At 37.8% G+C, this 23715-nt stretch overlaps 2 protein-coding genes across 11 annotated transcripts in view; one reads left to right on the top strand and one right to left on the bottom strand.

Annotated features, from left to right (window-relative positions):
* The first annotated feature begins 2 nt into the window (after positions 1-2).
* Positions 3-5743, top strand: LOC133525107 (uncharacterized). Of its 2 annotated transcripts, XM_061861361.1 has the most exons (5): positions 3-385; positions 1194-1265; positions 2369-2544; positions 3650-3828; positions 4501-5743. In XM_061861361.1, exons 1-5 carry the CDS (start codon positions 271-273, stop codon positions 5351-5353), a joined length of 1395 nt encoding a protein of 464 aa, XP_061717345.1. In that variant the 5' UTR covers positions 3-270; the 3' UTR covers positions 5354-5743. The 2 variants fall into 2 exon arrangements, with proteins under 2 accessions (XP_061717345.1, XP_061717354.1); XM_061861370.1 differs by lacking the exon at positions 1194-1265.
* A 1125-nt stretch (positions 5744-6868) lies between these two features.
* The window catches only part of LOC133525012 (neuropathy target esterase sws), a 94545-nt gene continuing 77698 nt past the window's right edge, over positions 6869-23715 (bottom strand). For 5 of the 9 annotated variants that reach the window (XM_061861209.1, XM_061861270.1, XM_061861203.1 and 2 more), the window contains 4 exons: positions 22042-22189; positions 19646-19696; positions 15234-15340; positions 6869-14706 (listed from right to left, as the gene is read on the bottom strand). In XM_061861209.1, the coding sequence (XP_061717193.1) occupies positions 14703-14706; positions 15234-15340; positions 19646-19696; positions 22042-22189 (310 nt within the window). In that variant the 3' untranslated portion in view covers positions 6869-14702. Of the gene's footprint in view, positions 14707-15229; positions 15341-19645; positions 19697-22041; positions 22190-23715 lie in introns of those variants that run through there. The other 4 variants (XM_061861252.1, XM_061861261.1, XM_061861242.1 and 1 more) reach the window with 3 other exon arrangements.

Raw genomic sequence — 23715 nt, 5'->3', positions numbered from 1 at the left:
GAGGGTTAAGTGATTTGAACAAAAAATTACTTCTAAGTTGCTAAAAAAATTACGTGGGTGGATAAATAAAATTCCTTGAATATTACTGATTATTCCAACAACATGGGGTGGAACGATGAAGTTCACATATCTATAAAAAGCTGAAGTGTCAATAGACCAATCAAATATATATCATATCCACCACCATGACGTTTAAACGTCAGCCCGACGTACAAAAAATCAACATATTTCGATATTTTACTTGATTTGTAATATTAATATTTAGTAACCATGTTTTGTGCGGAGAAAAACTCGTACTTGCAGCTGGTCTGCGCCATGGAGCCACGGGTTATCAACAAAGCGGTTGAGAGAGCTATGGGGAAAAAGGTTATAGACTCGCCTTGTGGTAAGTTCTAGGATCCCTACTAATGTGTCGAAGTCTATTATGTTTTATGTCCCACTTTGTCGTTTACCATAAGGAGATTTGCTTATCTTTATTCGAATAACTTGGCAAAGCGTCCATATGGCAAGCGATTAAATGAGACTTTTTTCAACCAACACCATACCATCTACCATAAATGCGATAGCTGCTTTTGTCTGCCTGTCTGTAACCTCTTCACGCTTAAATCGCTGAACCGATTTGGATGACACATGGGATGTAATTAGTTTGAGACCCGAGAAAGGGTAGTTTTTATTAATCATCGTTTCACGCAGACGAAGTACTGGGCCTTTTGTTTTGTTTGTTTGTCTGTGACCTCTTCACTTTTTAACCGCTAAACCGATTTAGATGAAATTTAGTATTAACACATTCACTGTTCGTTTTGAACTGGAAACGCCGCCCAGCACCGAGTGTTAAGATAGATTGATGCCCGAGGAAGTACATAGGATATATTTTTTCGATCATCATCATCATACCCCGCAGACGAAGTCATGGGCATAGAAGCTAGTGGTTTTCTAAAGACCTGCAAGTATAGTATGAACTTTATCATTTTTTTACGCCTAAAACCCTAATCTGTTTAACAAAAGCCAAGTTTCATCCAGTTTAGGTGTCGGGCTGAAAGCGCAATTGTTTCTTTAACTGCAATTTAAACTCTTGCAATCAATGGTTGACTAACCCCATGGAGAGATTCCTTCACATAAGCGCAATAATATGGTTTTTTTTTACTATGTATTGATTTTTATTTATTTTATTTTTAATAATTTGGCTATTTCAGCCAACGAGCTCATATCACCAATCAAGTGCAAGTGTAATAAGTACTCAATTTCATTGGACCCACCACCCAGTGGTAAGTTTTACTTGTGCCTATTTTCGCCACCATGCACCATAACAGGCTGTTGGCGGTTGCCCAATCGTCTGCGCTCGCGATGTTCCAGTTAAGAAAAAAATCCCTTAATACCTGCCTACTGCCTGCCTGCAAGGCGCTCAAACGAGTATCGCCCTAAGGGTGTACTTAACACCACGAGAGCAGGCAATTGTACACAAAGCGAGCCGCCTCGCGAGGAAATTGCTGCGCGAAGCAGCTCGGTCTGTCGGCCAAGAAACACACTGCCATTTCACATCTAAGTTAACTCGGGCCGAATATTCGGTATTCGGCAAGTTTTACGTTTATTATATGTTTGTCTTGTTGCAACACTGTAAAATGCCTCCAGAACTTTTCAAGTATTCTCTTCCATTATGTTACGTTTTCCCGTTGAGGAGACGTTGCATCCATGGGATGATTGATTAATAATAAATAATATTCGATATCCTAGCTCACACTCGGCGAAAATTTTGACGTAATGAGTACCATAGTGTACAATTTACAAACAAAATATAGATATTACAACAACCAAATTTTCCGCGTAATTTGTACGAGTGACTGTTGAACATTTGTTTGCAAGTCCCTTGCCTTTGGCCTGCATGATTGTTTCTAGGGAATTGCATAGGAAGTGATTCATCTTTAGCTGCTAATGTAATTGAGGCGTTTTGCAAATGGTTTATTAGAATGTTACAGATGAACCGTATAATTCGGCCGAATGTTCGTATTCGGAAAACTCTATATTCGGCCCGTCTGTAGTTTTAGCCTATGTTGTACTTATGGCGGTCAGCTTCAAAGTCCAGCACTCGGAGTGAACGTTTCGTCTCCGTGTAAAACTCATACGCGGCCACTATGCCTCGTGCGAAGCACCTCTGATGCCGCGGACGGGACACACGCGACCAGCAAATCAAGGCCATTCATACATACGACCAAATGTATGAATGGCCTTAACAGACCGAGTTTCTTCGCGCGGCAAATCCTCGCGAAGCAGCTCATTCTGTATAAAGATCCTATCGAAAAAATAGTTTGAATTTGGAATTGATGATTTGGAGTTTAACAGTTATATTTTCATTTCAATTATCTGTTTCCAGCCAAATTCCACCCACTCGGCCTGACCTCAGCCAGACCGTCGACATACGCGCCTCATATCGACATAACTCGCGCCCGACTCGGTTTCGGCCGGGTAGGCTTGAGACTGCTCAACCGAGACTTGCACTCGACGGACTATCTCATACAGCTGCAGGCGATACATACTGTGTTGGATCAGGTAAGGCAGCTAAACGATTACTACGCGGACAATTTTGCTGACAGAGACATAAGAGAAATGAGTAAGCTTTCGGGCTGATAACCAGTTGTATGGAGTGAGCACTAATCTTAATTATTTCTCTATGACAGATCCTGTGACGTAAGGTTACACAACTATACAGACAGACGCCATAGATGAAGTGTTTACAAAGATAGTATGGTCACTACTCAGTTGAAATATTTCTAGCAAAATGCTACTCCTAGGCACACAGCTGCTTACCACTATTTTACACAAAAACAGCCCATGAACTGAAATTCTCCGAGGGCTATTTGATATAGATGCTGGAGATACCTACATACTATGTTGGAGGTGTCTTTCCGCAACCTTTTCATTCACTACCTGTCTAATGGCATTCGCTTTGCATTCAACATTTAGAAACACATTTAGTATCGGACATACAGGGTTGGCCGAACGTTATTTAAAATTGAAAATTAACCATTACAAATTGATCCGTTACGGTTTACGGTTTAATGTGTAATGGTCAATATTCAATATCTTCAATTCTAATTAACTTTCGGCCAACTCTGCGGACACAATAATGAAGAAGAAATAAGCCCTATTATACAATATGTATATTACAATATTTTCAGATAAAATTAACACAATTCGCTTATTCGGCTTATTTATTGTCGCATTAGCAGGCATTCGGTTTAGAAATACAATAATGTTTATTACACACCTCATCAATACATTTTACAAACATTTTCACTTAGTTTGCTGTGCGCAGCAGTTGTTTAAGTTGGTTAAACTGAGCCAAAAGTAAAAAAAAGCCCCGTAGAGTCCTCACTCTGAAGACTTAATAATCAACACAAATGACGCTTGTACACGGCACAAAGCCTGTTCGCGCATGTGGCCCACGGAACATGCCCAAGCTACATGCGCCGTGTGCGACCGCTTTAACCTCTTGAACGCTTCATGTCGTAAACACGAACATCACTCAAACGCAGCATCATCTATAGTTGTCCTTGGCGCTGTGGGTACGACTAGTAACGACAACTTCAGGTGTTCTTGGCGTTCAAAAGGTTAAAGTTAGATCACTATATTATTAATAGATTAAAATTCGCAGGTGCAAATATCAGAGAACGCTATGTTCCTCATAAAAATGAACGTGGTCCACCGCCTGACGGACTTACTGGATAACAGAGATCCAGTAATTCGTGAGAAGGTCTGCCTGATTCTAACACATTTGGCAGGCTATTACCAGGGCAGGGAACGGCTTAACGCTTGTCCGAATCTCTATTTCAGGTATTAGAAGCATTTTAGAAGCTTTTCATTTAATTTCAACTGTCCCATTGTATGTAATCAAATGTTGTTAACTAAAATAGACCCCGTTTCCATTATTCGATTGAGCTGAAACTTCACATACTTCTGTAAGTTGGCTGACAATGCAATATTATGAATGAAATCATTATGGTACAGTCACGTCTGAAAAGGTCCATACGAAAAATGTGCCAAAAATATGTATAAACCACCTTAATATATGGGCAATAAAGTTGTGTATACATATTTTTGGCACTTTTTGTATCGATATTTTCAGACGTCACCGTACAATTGAGCTAATCTGATGATTGAGCAGCACCGCAATGCAACCGCATTGTATTTGAGTTTACGATGAAAAAAAAAAAGACATTTACGATTTAGTAAACTGGTAATTGCTCTGGATCTCCGTTTGAAATGAGATTTAGCATAGGTATTTATTTGGTGACAATGTAAATTTATGATATCATCAAGCTTTGTTGATATCGTGCCTCACGTCTGTCCGTCTGTCACGTCGTGTGTCTGGTGATGTCGTCCGTTTGCCTTGGGAGGCACATCTACACAGAACTTACTGCTCGGCGCGGCAATTTCTTCACAAGGCGACCCTTTCAATCACAAAGAAAAATAATATAATATCACCAAATAATATCGTATTTACAGACTCATGTGGCTTTGTATGAGAGACAGGAAAGAAATAAGATTCGCTGCAGCATACACTTTTAGAACGCTTTGCAGAGATCGCTGTGCCTGTGAAGCTATATGCAAAGTCGACGATTTAATCGATAACATGCTTAAAATCATCAAAAACGAGTATACAGGAATCGTCCTAATACATTTAAAGAGTTTGAAGAATCTTTTCGAATACGATCCCGTCGTGCCGCTAAAAGCGAACGCGTTTCAAATAATGTTAAAGTTATTTTCAAACGCTGATCCTAGAATAGTTTCAGAGGCAATGGAGTGTATGTCACAACTTTGCAAGCATGACGTAGGAAAACTTTTAGCTGACCAGTACGATTTGACTTTCGTTTTACGCCCATTCCTGACTTGTAGGAACTATGATGTAGTTATGAGCGCTGTTGGACTTATGTGTTACACGACTTTGACGAAGCGTTCGAAATGGCGGGCGAAAGAGGTTACAAAGGAGTTGACAACGAATTTAATGCATTTATGTCATGCCCCTGTGATGCCTTTGCTGCAGTTGAGAACTATGCAAGTTTTGATCAACCTTTGCGACTGTCCTGACATAAGGAAACATGTTAGATACTTATGGAAACGTAAAGTTCAGTTGATCATGATTAGAACTCATGAGGAGTGGGACGGAACTATGGAGACGACCAGTATGGGGATAGAGACGGGGCATAATTATAGAACCATGTGTATAGAGGGCGCTGAGACCATTAAGAATGATTACGGAGATAATGCGGAAGTGGTGAACGTGCATAGTTATTTGAGGAGGTTGCAGGAAAAGAAGAACCAGCTTTTGAAGGCTATCGATTGGACGCCATACTCGTAGACATTATTGTGATTATTTCCATATGTTTTGTAATTAATGTTATTTGTATAATTTTGTATTATAAACGTTTGCTTCGCCTGAACAAATTATGTGTGCTGAAATATACCTGGAATATATGTTTTATAAAAAATAGTGCAAGTTATTTATACACAGTCTTAAACATGGGCTTAGAACATTTAACGAAGTGGAGACGTCTTGTCTGCAATTTTCTGTACATAACAGTCGGCTGACTTTTGCGGGGGAGGGGCACGTCAAATGTAAATAGTCATGTCAGATAAACGTCCATCCATACAATTAGTATGACGTGAGTATGACCATTGGCTGAGGTTTTCGACAGAGTGGTAAGTCTTAAAGGCGACTTCGGTTGTATATATTTTTACCTAATTTCAATAAAATAAAAAATGTTTAAACACACTGACGCATACATTACCATTATCATGCATACAATTTTATGGCTGTCATAAACCCTTTCCATAGTGGGTATAACTTAGCATATTAGTAGAACGTAATATAAAATTTCTTCTAATAGCTGTGGAGCCGGCGAAGCTAAATGTGTAGTTACTTGAGCGTCGATAAGACCTCGTCGTTCAGACCTATCAGAATCGAAATATTAGATGATAAGAAGAAAAACGGTTTAATGTTTATTTTCCGGCGATCAGGAAAGCGTCTACAGATTTGTTTTAATTTCGCGGGGTTGGTAGAGGGTTAAGAAATCGTAAAGTAGATTGTGGATTTGGTCATTTTAGTCCAAGTTTATGTTATATATTTGTCAACAAATTTCGTTATTCTGATGGTTACAATTTTTAAATCCGATATTCGGATTGTAATCGTCAGATTAAGAAATTGCACACAAATAATGGACAGATTAAGTAATAGCACAATTATAGCATTAACTAAGACCAAAATGACCAATTAACGACCAACCAACGGATCAACATAGATGGCTAAAAGTGGTTAAGGTAGATACCACATGGTAGCAAGATATCACTCATATCCTAATCTGACATGCTCGAGTAACTACAAAAACTCCTCTTAGGCTCCCCTACCATAAAAAACATCTACTATTGTTAACTGTCTGTTGGGACCAGAGACCGGACAACCCTTTCCTCGATAAAAGCCTTTCAATGGGCGTCACTTTAAGACGGCTAACCCAAAAAAGACTTACCAGTTCGAACTGCTAGCCCATTCATTTGACGCTAACAATTTAGCACTTTTTATAAAACTTTCCCTTATTATTTCAGCACAATTTTTATAAGTGGCCAGTATTGATTGACATTTATACTTATGAAACCTTTTACAATCTCTAGTAAAATAGACACAGACAACTCAAACCCATACAAACGGGATAGCAGGCCGGTCCCTGGTTGGGACAGAAAAGTTTACCCACCCATATACTATAGAAAATCGTATCAATAATACTATCAGATTTTTTTTAATATGTCCCCGAATTAAACTTATGTAACAATTTGCCACCACAAAATTAAACTATAACACTGTGAAAACAATACAATAAGACAAGTGATAAGCACATTTATTTTGAACCCAAGAACGTAAACAAACAATTAAAATCTACTTGAGCTACACATTTGGTATATTAGTATCCCTTTCAGTACCATGTGAATCGAGTGAAACAGATATTTAACCCTTTTAAGTCCTGGACGTCTATAGCTGTAACCACACACTGCCTTTTTTTGGTTCATAATTTGCGACTTTTTTCCAATTTCTTAGAGTTCTGCAACAATTTAACCTTCTCGACGCCATGTCAAACACAAAAGCTGAATCTCGGACGCAACGTCACGTAGGACAATGTTGCTCTGTGGTCAGTGACGGGTATATCCGTCATTGGCGTCCAAAAGGTTAAAGACATAGTGTAGTGTGGATATAACTTAATGATATTAAGTCATTTAGGTACAAATTGAATTAAGCGCGTGGTTGTTTTGTGCGATGGACGCAGCGTTGAACGCATGCGATCACGGAATGTAGGGGAAAATAGAATGCGCTTACCGCTGCGATTACCGCGTAAAACAATATACGGTCATTAGATCATCTAATTTAAAGTCGGTGTGCGAAATTCGCATAAGTGTAAGGCCTGAGTGGACGCTCGGCGGGCGTGCAGCGCGGCGTCGGGCTCACGAGTGCTGTGAGCAGCGCGCACTAAGGCCTAATGCATTTGTTCAACATGCACGCCGCACGCCCCGTCGCGCTGCACGCCCAACTCGAGCGTTCAGGGCTGGTTGCACGAAACCGTTTGTGGAGATCATTGTACTCTTCCAATTTTTCTTGTGTGAGAAATTTTACTCGTGTGTGGCGCAACCAGCTCTAAACCATGTGTGAAGACCGTCCAAGGGTTAAAAGTACCGAAAGTACATTTTGTGCCATTTGGCAAACTTATAGCTATCTCAGTCGTGTATACCAATACAAAAACCAACGTATTATTATTTATCACTTGACAGATAAGCAGAAGCAGTCGCTAGGATAAAAGTGTGATCTCATACAGTCCGTCTAAGCTTCTGACCGACTGCAGAACAAAGTGTGGCAGTGTCATTATACTAGTCATATTTTCAGTCAGAGTTTAACCCTTTAATACGTTGAGTGCCGGGGACCCGCTCGGCGGCAACACTCATGTACAAAGCGGGAAAACGCTGGTGAATGTGTTAACGGACCAGATTACCATACATTTATTTTCCCATATGTTATTGTGCCCTATAAATGGTTAATCCTTTTCCAGGCGATTTATCGACCACATACGCGACAATACAATTTCAACCTTATCCGATCCGATGTAACAGCTTGTCGGATTCTCGGATTTAAGGTACAAATTAGATTGGACTTTCGGGAAATGTGACAAGTCTCGAAATAAATCTTTAAAGTTAAATTAATTGGAATATATTGTTTATTTTATAGGAAAACCGTGTATGTTGGTGCGGCCTGCAAAAGGGTTAACATGCGGATTTCTTCGTGTTTATTTCACGCGACACTCGATAAGTGCACGTGTGCTAAATAGTCATAGTTTTGACTTAGCGACCGTACGTCTGTCTATCTGTCAACTTAGTGTGTGATTATTACATAACTCATTTTCTTAATCGGCTGAATCGAATGAGTCTTAAAGGCGACCTCGCTGTACCATAAAACAATCGTCTTTTAGATTAGCACGGTAGTTTTTATACCTACTAAATTCGATTGGTCAATATTCTACCCAATCTCAAGGACCATAGCCAAGATGACAATGGGGTTGGCCGGTCTTAGTATTTAACAGATGGCGCCAGCATAGCATGCCCTGTCAATCCCTAGAATTGACAAATCCTTGTTTTTTTTTTTAATTTAATAACCTGGATTCCAGCCTTTTAATCCTCTATCTATCTATGCAAACCTTTGACAGTTCCCAACCCCATTTTACATCGACAAACGCTGATCGAAAAAAAACCGGCCAAGTGCGACTCGGACTCGCCCGTCGAGGGTTCCGTAATTTTTAGTATTTGTTGTTATAACAGCAACAGAAATACATCTGTGAAAATTTCAATTGAGACCGACAGCGGAGTCTTAGTTAGTTTTAACCCTTTGGGTACGGAACCCTAAAAAAGGAAAACGAAAAGGCACGTCATTGATTCCATATGTTAAGTATTTACTTTCGACTGTAGTTTTCTATCAACACTTGTAACTTGACTAGGCCCCCTGATTTAGTAGAAACTGGTCGATCGAACTGTCGTTTTAGATATATAAAAATACAGTTCAGTTAGGTATGATAGCTTGAGTATACCTTACAAGGAACGGTTATATTAAACATGTCAGTGCCTTAAATATATTACGTATATTTAACAAAAATACACTATATTTAAAGATATATAAACTACGTCATACACAGTTTTACATTAAAAATATATGGAAAACTTCCATATGTAGTTTTGAAAACATAATTTTGGGGTAACTTCGAACATTCATAAAAGTGATGTCAAAAATGTGTCTATCGTAAGGCGTCTGATTTCTTCAATAATCAAATATTACAAATAAAACAATACAAATTAAGATAATAATAAAAAAAAAAACTATTAGTCTATGAAATTCAAATATTCACGGTTACCCATAATAATTATATTATACAATTCTTTTGCTGTCTTACATTGTGTCACCTACAGTGTATTATAAAAATATTGTATTCCAAGCCACAAGAATGTTGGAAGTCAAAATTGTGCAAATATACAAAAGCCGTCAAAATATTTGTTTTTCTAGCAAGAATATACGTTTCTATGCTTATGCACCATATCCGGTATATTATCATTTAATACAAAATAAGGTAAGACCAAGCGGGGCTATTCCGTTAGAACGGTAATTACGTCAAGCTGTTACAATGGTCGTATTTTAATACAAACTTACCAGCGATGGCATCGATTATTGAAGACAGTTATAGTAAAATTGGTCAGCTTGTTATAGAAAACATCGGCATCTGATCAACCAAAATGTATGAAATAGCCCAATTGTTTTAAGCGATTTAGGGGTTGGTCCCATAATTAAAGTAGCTCAGTGTGTCATGATGGGAGACACGTTGTATAACCCTCACAGTCCGTCTAAGTTAACTTTGCACTCACTTGATGTGGTCAAGTGAGGGATTGTCATTATACCTAAACGTCATATGTGACGTTCTACGGGTAAAGGTACCTTATGGCGATCGGCTCTTACGTCGCGTCTTTAATAATAACCGCCATAAGGTACCTTTACACGTAGGACGTCATTTTCATATAAATTTGACGATAATTATTGGAATGGAAACTGTAAATTGATTTAGAGACGAACACTCATAATAAAATCTCAATCAAAACTCACAAGCATCCTTAACATATTGTGAATGCCATGCAGAGTTAGACTGGGCTCCGACCCATCTCACAAAAAGTGCCAAATTCGGGACCAACCTTTTGGCCATGTAAAAAGGGACCATAAAATATTATTGATAACTTCAGATAGCCCGATAGGTCGAAATTTCGTCTTATGTTTCAGGACCACTTATTATTCGCTCACGACCCACCGATGGGTCGCGACCTATAATTTGGGAAACGTTGGACTGCAGTAAAACTGGTATATAGATTATTATAAAATAAAACCCTGATATAGACATATCCTATTGACGTAAAATGCCGACGAAATGGCCCCACTCGTTAGGATTATCATTGTATCATCGAAAGTACAATTATAATATTTATCTCAGTTTAAACGGGCTAACTTTTATTTTGTTGTAGATTTTTAGAGCTCCGTAAAAAACTTTGTCGACAGAGCTCTTATGGTATCCCTTCGGTCTTGCAAATCGAAAGTGGTAGTAGATAAGGTGGGGAAAGACGAACATAGTTTATTTTGCTCGGAATAAGACAAACAGGATTCACTACAAGTGTTTGTCTTGTCCCGGTGACAGTCTTACCCCACCTTACCTTATACAAATAAAAACTTTATCTTGGAAGAAATTTAAATACGATATCATTACATACGATTCGTGACGTCTATTAAAATGCTACACTAAAATGGAAATGATGTAGCCACATGGAACTAGGCATGTATTCGATATATTTATGAATAAAATATTATTGCTCTATAACATTAGGTTCGCCCTAGACTGAAAAAGCCTTATACATAGGTACGTCTTATACATCATATGGCACTAAAGTATATCGAAGGTAAAATGTAAATTTGGATTAGTCACAATTTTATCACAAGTTCCGCACTAATACTTACCTAATTTTACTAGCTAATTCTTGCAATTTTTTTATTTACTAATGTAATTGAATTATCAAATTAGCTAAGACAATACTTCGTTTCAAGAGTCTTATCATTTTTTTATTTACAATAATATTACATTTACAATCCTTACAATAGTTTTAACTGTTCGCTATGTCAAAATGCCCTTCGGGTTCGAAATCTCGAATATTATACATTATTTTATTTAGCAATATCAACGTGTAGTCGTATTTTAGGTATATCGGAGCAGCCGAGGTGCTCAAAAATATCTGAACATGCACTCTAGCGCCTTGATAATACATGCGTGTTCAGATATTTGTGACAACCTTGGCCGCTCCGATATTTATTACGACTGTACACTGGGTTTTATTTGGAAACGGATTGAAACAGTTTAGTATTTTTTGCGGCATTGGTTGCCATGGCAATGTTTGCATACGTATACAAGATACATGTAAAAAATTGACCCGAAGCGCTTTTTAAGAGCTCACATACCTTATTAATTAGATAATATAGTAGTTATAATGCAAATACCAAAAGTTTTTTACTAAGGTCAGTGCAGCTAAATAGGTTTGCGGGATTTCAGTATATGAGACATTTTACAAAAAAGCTCACTTTGTCGGGGATGTGACGCGTAAGGCAGCAACTTAAATAATATCAAAGAGAATTTAGTATCAGGTCAAAGTAAATTTTGTAGTCAACTAAATTTACTGCCATCTTTCGACACAGGACTATAACTCTTAGAATGACATATTATGGCTATTTGACCCATGTTCTTTCACTGATATGTGTTATATATCAAACGGTTATCGTCATCTACTCGAGTATAGGCCAAAGGTATATCGCCACTATTCGAAAATATTTTTTCCTTGATTTTACGAGGCACGTTTTTTTCTTAGACTTTGTTTATCTTATAGGGAGTTTTATGTCTTTGAATTTAAAGCTATGTTTTCAAACGTTATCATGTCAAATATCGGCTTTCTTAGCTTTACTAAAAGTGTTCTAAAATACCGTCACGTACCCGACACTTTCCTCGAATACTCCAAACGAGCGTATTTCAACAGTCAACTAACGGAATTCACGAAATTATCCCACAGACGGATTTAACCGCGCTGCTCAAAAAACGTCGGAACCATTTAAATTACTTTAAGCGTTTTATATATTATTGCTAAACGTTTTGCATTACAGCGATATTACTAAAATATACCCTACATATAATTTTAAATGTGTGATATTCTTTTCTATAGTGATATGAATATTTGACATAGCATTACCGAAAAGATCTATCTATCTCTGAAATGTGGTTATTAAACCAATAAAATCAACTGATTATTTAAATTCTCGATTTTCTTGCATTATTCAAATTTTAATAAACATTATTAAGGCCAATGTGATATTCACGAAAAGGCCACCATTATGTGTTTAAAATGTGACTTATATGGTATATTACACTATAAAATGGTGTTAAATGAGCAGTCTGTGTTACGGAATCCTATTCAAAATATACAGTCACCAAGCCAATCGGCCAAGGTATTCACAAATATCTAAACAAAACTTCTATTATCAAAACGTTAGAGCTTGTTTAGATATTTGTGACCACTGTGGCGGCTCCTATATATCTGGCGGCGAATGTACGATCTATATATACAAACAGGAAGTCAATGTATTTATTGTCGCTAATACTTCTATCTAGTAAGGTTGATACAAAAACACTTAAATACATAATGCCTTATTTTAGGTCAATACGGAGAAGTGTGGCTAAAGGGATAAGTATGACTGGCATTCACAATGGGGCCGTTTACATATTAATTATTTTTTACACCCTTACGGTAGATGACGCTAGGGTATCCCTATGGTGGAAATATTCGCTGTAATGGGTAAGGTCTTGGTAGCTCAGACGGCAGAGCACTAGCGATCCAGTGGTCGCGGAATCAAATCCCACCCAAGACAGAGAAGTTTACCACTTTTTATTTGTTTTTAACGTTAATTAGAGTTTATTGTGTGTTCATACATTCACACATTTATCACATATCCATACTTATCCGTATTGACCTTATAGCAACATTTATTAAGAAATTATAGCACTAAAAAGCCAATGATACCTTGATATCGTCATGGATTCAGGCTTTCAAATAGTTGAACCCTCGAGTCCCTCGGACGAGATATCGAGATCAGACATTCAAAATTCGATTCTAATACTAACACTTCAAGGTAGCTTTTCGGCTGGCGTACTTCAAACCCTGGGACTCAATGGGCTAAACCATCACCTGCGCGCTTTCTAGTAACATAGGGGTCATACACATTTTTTAGCAAACTCGTTCGCGTCTTTCCTGTAGACATCGCAAATTTCAAGGAACCTAAAGTAAATTTTTACGTGGCACCTTTTCAGGCAGGATACGTTTTGTCAGTACTTGTGACTCAATTAAGACGGGATATCTATGTACCAGAGTCGTTAACTTTTATTGCATTGTCCACAGAAGTGACCTTTTTCTAAAATGTGTTTGACCCATAGATGTTTCCGTGAGTGACATTTTTATATATATCGTTTGTGGGTCATACAGTAAGGTCAATGTGAGAAGACCAGCATATAATATGTATTGCAGGGATGACCGTCAAAGGGGAAAAACTCTCGTATTTATATACATACGCCGCTCAGTCACGGTCAGAAAGGAAGAGCTTCACTCCTGCTCTACCGTCCTTCTGTAAGTGGAGTATATGTAGAAACGCAAGAGTTAAAAGTGACGAAAGAGCTTGTAGACGGTCTTACCGGATAGACGGTTTTCTCACGTTGACCTGATTACAAAATCGCAATTTAAGCCCTTAAGAGTATACGTATCGACACGGATAAAGCGCCAAAAATATGTACACAATACCTGAATGTATTGGAAATAAGGTTGTGTATACATATTTTTGGCACGTTAGCCGTGTCGATGTTTAATGCCTTACCTGAAAAAACGAAAGAATTAGAATCGACGAAAGAGCCTTTTACCTTATTACAGTTCGTGTCACCCACGATGACCCGCAGAATTGTCAAATCTTACCATTAATAACATGATATTACTGGTGTATCATATATTACTGTATAATATACACGGTTTCGTCGTGAATGACACGTTATATAGAAATAAAGTATTTACGTTACCAAAAATGACAAAAAAATAAATTATTACGAATTTTTCGTATGTATAGATATAATTGGGCGTCCTTGATTACTAACAGAAAAAGGGAAACAGAACCGTATGACCCAAAATATTACCACATTAAAGACAATAATAATGTGTCCCCACAGACCCCACACTATAGTTCCCTAAAAATATTTACACTTGGTACTGGTCTATATTTGGTATTTTAATCCGCTCTAGTTAAGTATTGCACATTGGAGGGTCTGCCATCTTGTGGCTTAAATTGGAAACTTAATTTTGACATTGTCACTTCACGTCAAACCAGCTGCCCTACAGTGTACGCACGCTTGCGCGTTGTAGATGCCATCTTGTGGTCTAAATCGGAAACATGGCCAATAAACAAGGGTCTCCTGTGCTGCCCCCTAGTCCGTATGTATATTATCCGTTCAGTTTTGGCAGACGCCGCGAGAGTGCTCGTACAGCGCTTTGCACAAGTCGTGCAGGGTTGCGTCTCACCTGTGGAAATATTTATGGGTAAAGTAAGAATTCTAAGTTTGAAGTATACCGTACATTTAACCGTCATTTACTACCTCTATAGCACGCCAACAGTTATACAGAGTGGTCAAATAAGTATACATTATGTTTTTAAATTTTAATTATATTAAGTTCAAAGATATTGTTTTAAAAAAATATTATGAAGGTTTGGTAAATATATACGGAACCATAGAGAAATAAGAAGTAATAGAGTGCTTACTCCATACATTAGTTTTGGTACCAAAATGCTTATTATTTTCGCAGTCGACATCTAGCATCGAGTAGCGGAACTCTCAGTACTTTTTGTACTATGGTCATACACCTTCGACTCGGAGTAGATTTCGTCTTCAGACAGCGAGGGGGGACCACCGACGCACCGAGTTATGGGAACATTCTACCATGAGTTACTGAATATACCGCAAAGCGGGGCTTCTACTGCACACTCGACAAGCCCCGCACTGCGGGGCTCATTCACCTAGGCTTCTAATGAATCAAAAGGTAATCCTCACCTGCCCCCTCCACGCTTATTAAGCGGATCATAAACTTCCGACTCTGAGTCGATTTCGTCTTCAGAGAGCGAGAGGGAGCCACCGACGCGCCGGGTACGCAGACCCTCCTGAAATAAGATTTAAATTATTTAAAATTATGCTTATATGATTATTACTTTCCGACATTAAACATACCTGAACCCCTAAAGCATAACACACACCCTTTAGTTTTTAGTATTAAATCATTTACGCCCGCTGTAGGGTCAATATCGGAGCGTTTCCTAATTTCTATGAACCCTCCTTATTTCTATGAATAGATCCCCTAATTTCTAGGAACACATTTCTAACGCACTGTAATGAAATGTTGGTGTTTTTTGGCTGTTTGATAGAAATCCCTGACCACTATCGAAAAGCAAGAAATATCATCCAAAATGAAAAAGCAGTTCCTAAATATGCCCAAAGAAACTAAGTGTTCTGAACGCCTGTGTTATTGACCCTGTACTTGTTTGGGGACACGTAATAGTACATTACGATACAAGTGCGAAAAGTAGGAAATTCGCAACGAGTGACGATAAATTAATACCCGATCGAAGCGAGTAGTTTTAAATCGACACGAATTGCGAATTACCTATTCGCACGTGTGTCGTACATCGTTTTACAGTACATATGGCCCTTAGACACGTAAAGTGCTAATTACCTCACTAGTGCGGTAAAGTAGCACCATATGCATTGTAAAAGTACTTAGTGCAGATATCGCCAGAAGTACCAAACCCTCTTATTTTATTATTCATTTATAATATTGGCAGATATAAATAAATATACAAAAACCGTTATAATTAGATAATTATAATGTTGATATCTACGTTGCTGACAACAATAGTTACGACAACTATAAGCTATAGAAGAAAAAAAGAATTAAGATAGACTTGTCAAGGCAAGGTGGGCCTGGGTCTAGCCCAATTAGACCAAGCTAAGTTGACAGCGATTTTGATAGCCCAGTAATAATTTGATAGAAGTTTGACGTTTAAAATAACACTTGCACCGTGGCTATCAAAATCGCTGCCAACTTAGCTTGGTCTGACTCTATACTTTATATTTATCTTTAGGTATTTAAATAAAAGTAAACAAAATCTACCCTCAAATGGCTCCTTAAGCCAGTTGAGGGTAGATGAAAACATTACATGATCAAATAATGTAGGTTAAAGTCAGGTCGTTCAGACACAGATCCAGGCGGTTTTGTATTTGGTTGCTTAACCAATAAATGTAATGACTTTATGACTACCCGAAAATATACAAATTGTTTGTTTACTTTTATTTAAATACCTAAAGATACAGAGTATAGTTGTTATTATAATAGAAATTATCAATTAATCCTGGGCCCACCTATTCTTAACTATATGATGGCTTAAATAGTAAATTTGAAATCAGTCATTAGAGAATATTAGAAAGTGCCGCATAATTTGTGCTAGAAAGTGGATTAAATTCCTAAAGCAAAAGTAGAAAAAAAGAGCTTAAGCCTACTGCCCTACTAAGTATTTTTTTACTGACGTTAAAGCTAGAATGAAGTTTGTTACAAATGGTTATTGCTGTGTGTCAACGTTTCAGTGCTCGAAAAAAATAATAAAAACACCGGCAATAATCTTGAGCCGGCCGCACATTTTTTCCTAGTTCTCCAGAATAATAGCACATTATTCCAGAGACCGGGAAAGGACAATTCGTTACGGTTTTGTCGGACGACGGTAAGCGGAGTCCGACAATGAAGACAAATCCATGAGTTTCTGTTCCTACCGAGGCATATATCGTGCTTTTCTCCAAACATGCGAGGAAATCGGGTAAAATAATCGTAATTTAAGAATACTCAAATCGAACCTTCACATCAAAAACGTTAAAAATGATTTCCCTCTTTAATTATTTTATAAATTTAAAGGCAAAACTTAATCAACTAAGGGCCTGCTTCACAGTGTCCAAGTAAAGTATTTATTCTTCCACTCAGTACCATAAGCTGATGGCACGTGCGCACATGGCATATAAAAGTTATATAGTCTTTGATTTTTTTTAAGCAGTGTTCGCACGATCATACACGACGGTCTTGTAAGAACGAGATATGTAAGGTCGTTTGTCTTTCTATCTCATTCTATTTTATCCCATAGCTTGAAATGATGCTGACCAGGTCGTATAGACGCAAAACGCGGCAAATGGGAGAATCAACTTTTTAGCGTCACTCGTTGTCATGGTTACGATTAGTTGTCCAGGGGACAAAGGTTCATTGAAATACTGATTTTATGGTACTTAAATGTATTAAACTTGCGTTTTTGTGGTCGTTACAACCAATGTCCATAATGGGCCCCCTACTAAGCATGTTAATAGAACGGCATACAACGTCTCTTCAAACAAACTGTGCCACTGTTGTCCCTTGGACAACGGGACAGGATAACAAAACAAAAAAAGTTGATTCACCCAATTATAGTTTGGTTTTTAATTTGAGTTTGACCATAATGAAGAACTTCCTGTACTATTTTTGCTACAATAAGGTGAACATTTCCAAGCATATTGGAGAAAAAACTATTATTTCTCATGATGGTTGACGGTTTTGACGACCGGTCTGGCCTAGTGGGTAGTGACCCTGCCTATGAAGCCGATGGTCCCGGGTTCAAATCCTGGTAAGGGCATTTATTCGTGTGATGAGCATGGATATTTGTTCCTGAGTCATGGGTGTTTTCTATGTAGTTAAGTATTTATCAATATTTATATATTATATATATCGTTGTCTAAGTACCCTCAACACAAGCCTTATTGAGCTTACTGTAGGACTTAGTCAATTTGTGTAATAATGTCCTATAATATTTATTTATTTATAGAAACCGTCATGAGGTAGCAAAAGATAATACATAATTACCGAGTGCGGCCGACTATAATTATGTGGCCGTCCATCAGAGATGTGTTCTTATGCTTCATGTGTATAAGGAACTTTCCACTAGAAAATCGTCCTTATACTCCATTTGTATAAGGACCTTTTTCTGATGGAAAGCCACATATTCTGACACACAGCAGTAGCGTAGACTAGCGAATATTAAGACGTGTAAACGCGCGGCACCATTTATACGGCAAGTCCGCAATAAGACTATCATAGAAATGATCATGTACGCTTAATTTGTTAAAATTTTACAAATTTGGCGTATATCATAAGTCTAGGATTACTGTCAGATGGGATCCCTTATATATGATCATTTCTATGTTAGTCTAATTGCAGCCTGACTAAAATAGTCAAACGTCAGTTTGACAACCAGACCACGTGATGTTAGAGATCGTAGTAAGGAATGAAATCTCCATATACCAAAAAATGTCATCAAAAATCCTTAAATAGGTGGCGCTACAATACCTAGAATACTTGAAAAAAAATCTAATCATAGACAGCGTACTTCACTCCGTCAATAACGCCTAGGTTCTTAGCTACTCTGTAGAGATTTGGAACTATTATTTATAGCTGACAGCTGGACACTTTTGCATCAGTTCTGCATATGAAGATTGCATTCCTTACCTCTACCTTCCATAGATCGTAGAACACCTATGATGCCATTAAAAAGTTATTAATAGTAGAAGAGGTGGTCTTGGACAAAAATCGTGCTTAGAATTTGACAGCTGCAATATATGTCACTTTGTCTAATTCGTACAGCGTCACCATCATTTTAAGCTGTCAAAATCTTGGGCACGACTTTTTCATAGTGTTACTGCCCTCCTAAGCTAAACTGTATCTTAAAAAAATTAACTTTAAATGGAACTTAAAGATTAAAATTATAAGGTACATTTCCCATTAAAAATACTGGTTTTTACAGAGGTCACTAGATACCTTTTGCAATAGACAAATATGAAACAAATTTGTAGCCTATTTTTTTTAAAACTATATTTCCATACCAAATGTTTGGCGGAAAAACATTCACTTGTTTTTAAATTTACTAAATAGATAAAAAATTTAAACTTAAAAAAGGTAGGCGTAAGCTAAAGACCAAAGTTTAAATCTATTTTTTAATAGGTAAACTTAAAAAGAAAGTAAATGTTTTTCCGCCAAACATTGTATATGGGTATAGTTTCAAAAAGTATATGCACCTCTTTGTTACAATTTGTCTATTGCAAAACTTATCTAAAGCCTGACCAGTAATATGTGATCACGCGCCATATTGCGGAATTTAATTGGAACAAAATTTTTCATACTAAACTGAACTGTCACCGTATACATGAGAATAACAGCGCCCTCTAGTCAATGGTCATATATTTCTGGTCGGGCTTTAGTGACCTGTAGCTCAGCAGGGCATATGAACACCTTTTCTACAAATCGATACCATTGACCCCGTGACAAACGAAACCACAACCTCTGACAGAAAGACAAGCATTATTCCCAGCGCACATAAAAAAAACCGAACTACGGTGCCATGTACCAATTCAGTGTCACTGATCCATGCCGCTCCCTCCTCAACGCTTGAAGACATCTGCGTGGTAATACAAATACCATGTTACTTTACGCCCCTTTTGTTTTTGAGAGTGAAGCCTTGAGACTTAAAGACTCGAATCTTTTGGTCGGTTGCGCCACGCCCTTTGTCGCTTTGGTTCAATTGCACCCAAATACATGGGTCAAGATTATTTCCGTTGCCTTGATTTTAGTCCCCAAAAAATGTGAAGGGTTGTAGCTTTTTGTACGAGATGAAATTTATTTTCACCACACAAACTGGTGAAGAGCCTCTTGATTATTCAAAAACTAATTAGAAAGTTGCATTTTTATTCACATGTGGGGCAAAGTTATCTGATGAGAATTTTGAGTTGTTTCCTTATGTTAGCTGATAAAATTGACTTATCAATTATGATTTTGAATAGATCAACGACCAAAGGTATGGCGTTTCGAGGGAAGTCACCACAACCTTTAGCCGATGCCCGGTAAGATGGCGCCACTTTTTAGGGTTCCGTAGCCAAATGGCATAAAACGGAACCCTTATAGTTTCGCCATGTCCGTCTGTCTGTCTGTCTGTCTGTCTGTCTGTCTGTCTGTCTGTCTGTCCGAGGCTTTGCTCCGTGGTCGTTAGTGCTAGAAAGCTGAAATTTGGCATGGATATATAAATCAATAAAGCCGTCAAAGTCGTACAATAAAATCTAAAAAAATAATTTTTTTTAGGGTACCTCCCCTACACGTAAAGTGGGGGTGAATTTTTTTTTTCGCTTCAACCCTAAAGTGTGGGGTATCGTTGGAAAGGTCTTTCAAAACTAATAGGGGTTTTCTATTAACATTTTTTGATAAAGTGAATATATTCGGAGATAATCGCTCCGAAAGAAAAAAAAAATGTGTCCCCCCCCCTCTAACTTTTGAACCATAGGTCCAAAAAATATGAAAAAAATCGTGGAAGTAGAGCTTAAGAAAGACATTAAATGAAAACTATAGCGAACATGATCAGTTTAGCTGTTTTTGAGTTATCGCAAAAAGTTTTCCCTTCATAGTAAAAAGACTTACTTTAATTAGGTACTGATTATGCAAATTTGCCTATTTGTTTAACTCGGGTGAAAGGTACCGTTTCATCCCTTGGTTAACAATTTACTATACTTTAAGCTTCAGTTTAGCTTATTGTGACGGAAGAGTAACTACGGAACCCTACACTGAGCGTGGCCCGACATGCTCTTGGCCGGTTATTGATATATAAATTTAACACACACATGTTGATCAGTCCTGAAATCAAATGTGATTGGTGCAACTGACCTATAATTTCTTTTAGTAATTTTTTTTTCGAGTCTTTAAGTCTGCCGTAGTCCAACTATTAACCCTTTCTGATCTACTGTTAATTGGTGGAAACCTTCGAGCAACACCGGGAAGGTTGGTATTCGCACTATTTCCCCTCGGCCGAAGCACATGCCCAACTGGGCATAGCGCGGTGCGTGGTGTGACGCGCGTACACAAAAACAGATCGAGGTTTGCAAGATTTGTCTCTGACATTTTCTATGTATTTGTGTCGTCATTACAGATTGGATTATGTATGTATGTAAAAGTGCGACTGTGTGCACGTTTGCCCCCGCAAAAATGGCAGAACGATTTGTACGGTAAGATATCGCTTAGGTTTCTCCCTTCCGACGTGTCGGAAGCCGGTGTTGCTCGAACGTGAAAATCGCACACATTTTTAAATATGTCTAATTACAATCGGGAATCAGTATTTACTTCCCGTATACCTTAATGTGTAAATATTATTTGAAAATTATTTCATTCCCATTATAAAGATTGATTGAGTAAGATGTTTAAAATCTATGACAATGTCGTGCTTCGAATTTAACACGTAAACGAGAGGGCACTGTACAGCTCCATACATTTTGCGGTAACTCCGATTGTCAAGTTGACATTTGACAATTCTCTAACCGCAAAACGTATGACGCAGTACAGCGCCATCTGTTTTGCATGTCAAACTAAGGGGCACGTTTTTTTCTTAGAATTTACCTCTTAATTGACCATTAAATTTATTATAATACCTATCGTTTTAAAAACATTTTGAAAACACTTATTATCTTATAAAGTCAAATACATCAAATGGAAAAACGGTACAATAAATAAAATATACATATTGAGAAATATGACAGTTTCTGTTTAACCCAATGGTTGACTGGCAGGGAATGCCTTTAGGCATTAAATCCGCCATTCGTACAATTTAACATCGTGCAATAAATGTTAAATAAATAAACACCATTGTAATAATTGACATTGAACCTTTAAAAAATGTGGCGGTCAGAAGGCTGTTTTCTCTGTCCTAAAATCACCTCTCTTGCTTGGTGATAAGGTTCTTTCCCGTAAACAAATTCATGTTACCTCCATGATGCCCGCGCTGGGCTCCGAGGCGTAGCCCTCGAAGTGCCTCGGGTCCTCCTCGTAGTCGGACGAGGAGGAGGAGTCGTTGTCTGTGCCGCGCCCCGTGCGGACCGAGCACACCATTTGTGCTAGATCCGTGAATGTGTAGCTGGAAAGATATTTCGTCATTGAGATGCAATTAATTTTGGCAAAAAAATCGTTTTCGGTAAAGCTTTTATCGCTGACTGTACTTTTCTTTCCACAGGCGACTACTCATCGAGACAATTCTAAAAACCCTAAACAAGAGGTTGCGAAGATTGATCACAGAGTTACAAACCGTTGGTTTTTTTACTTAATCGGGTAAAAGATACGCATAGTTTTTGCCAATAAATAATAATATAAAGAGCTTTATTCCATTCCTTACATTACTTATTACAGATGTCAAATACTAGATTACTAAGTCAATATTTAGTTTTAATAAAATTAATGTTATGTAAATTATTTCTTTCACGTTTGTAAATTAGTTCGTGCCAATAGAAAATATTAATAATTCGAATTCGTAAACTGAATTTTACCGTGTGTATATTGGTGAAGACTGCAGTGGAGGGAAATGCATTTTTAGTATATAAGTCAGTTTTAATACAACCTAAAGGTGGCGACTGACTTGTAACATTTCGGTGTAATGTAACGTGATAGAACCCGAGCATTACAACAGTCAGTGCAGCGAGCCGAGCCGCTCGACGCGAGCACCGCGTGCTCCACTCGGCTGTTGGTTTTACGCGAATCCCTTTGAGTGTTACAAAGGTGGCGACTGACTTGTAACGATCGCCGTGAACGATACATTACAAGCAAATGTTACAAGTCAGTCGCCACCTTTATGTACAGAATGGCATAAAGTTAGGCGTTTTTGGTCCATAAAGGAGCATATGAAGGGAATCCACCCTATATCACTAAAAAGATAATCCCTCATCCTCACCTACGGAGCACAGACTTCGTCTTTGAAAAAGGTTCATAAAACCAAACTCAAGGTTTGTCAGAGAGCCATGGAGCGTAGTGTTCTCAGCGTGAAGTTAAACGATCGCATTAAAAAAAATCATCATACTTGCTCGAAAAAGTACTTATTTCATGCAGGTGTACTGAAGGACAAAGGCCTATTTTGTTCCCACGGGAGTTATGGATTGTGAAAAAAAGTAAGTAAGTTTTTTATTATGTCATTTTTTCATACAAACCAAGTAGCATAAATGAGTTTTACTTTTAAAATACTGACGTTTATAATTTAATATTTTTACGTTAAAATTAAATAATTCGATTAATAAAATATATTTACATAATTTTCAATCGTGGCTGAATGCCGAATAGGTCTGTGCCCTCGATGCTAACCTGTCAAGAAATTACAAAATAGCGGACGAATGTATGATGTGACCGTATTTAAGAACTATTTCGTTTAAAATTTAGTTTTTTCTTAGCAAGTGTGATGAAAAACATTGTGTACACTCCGGGGGTAAGAATATTGCAAACTCGGGTGTTTAATTCCCTCGTAACCAAAGTTTCACTTACCCCCCTCGTTGCACAACGTATGTACTATAATACTACGCTCTAAAATTGGAATAACTGATGTAGCTGAAAGTGCTGAAACTGCCGCCAGGCTCAAATGGGACTGGGCAGGGCACGTCTGCTGTATGCCGGATGACCTGT

Source organism: Cydia pomonella, chromosome 1 (genome assembly GCF_033807575.1).
Source record: "Cydia pomonella isolate Wapato2018A chromosome 1, ilCydPomo1, whole genome shotgun sequence".
NCBI classification, from domain to species: domain Eukaryota; kingdom Metazoa; phylum Arthropoda; class Insecta; order Lepidoptera; family Tortricidae; genus Cydia; species Cydia pomonella.
Note: the sequence above shows the minus strand (reverse complement) of the source record. Positions and strands in the feature narration are given on the sequence as shown.

Coding starts and splice junctions, on each gene's coding strand:
- LOC133525107 (XM_061861361.1), top strand. CDS start 271: ATGTTTTGTGCGGAGAAAAACTCGTACTTGCAGCTGGTCTGCGCCATG. Junction 386..1,193: donor GGTTATAGACTCGCCTTGTG/GTAAGTTCTAGG, acceptor TGGCTATTTCAG/CCAACGAGCTCATATCACCA. Junction 2,545..3,649: donor TACATACTGTGTTGGATCAG/GTAAGGCAGCTA, acceptor TAAAATTCGCAG/GTGCAAATATCAGAGAACGC.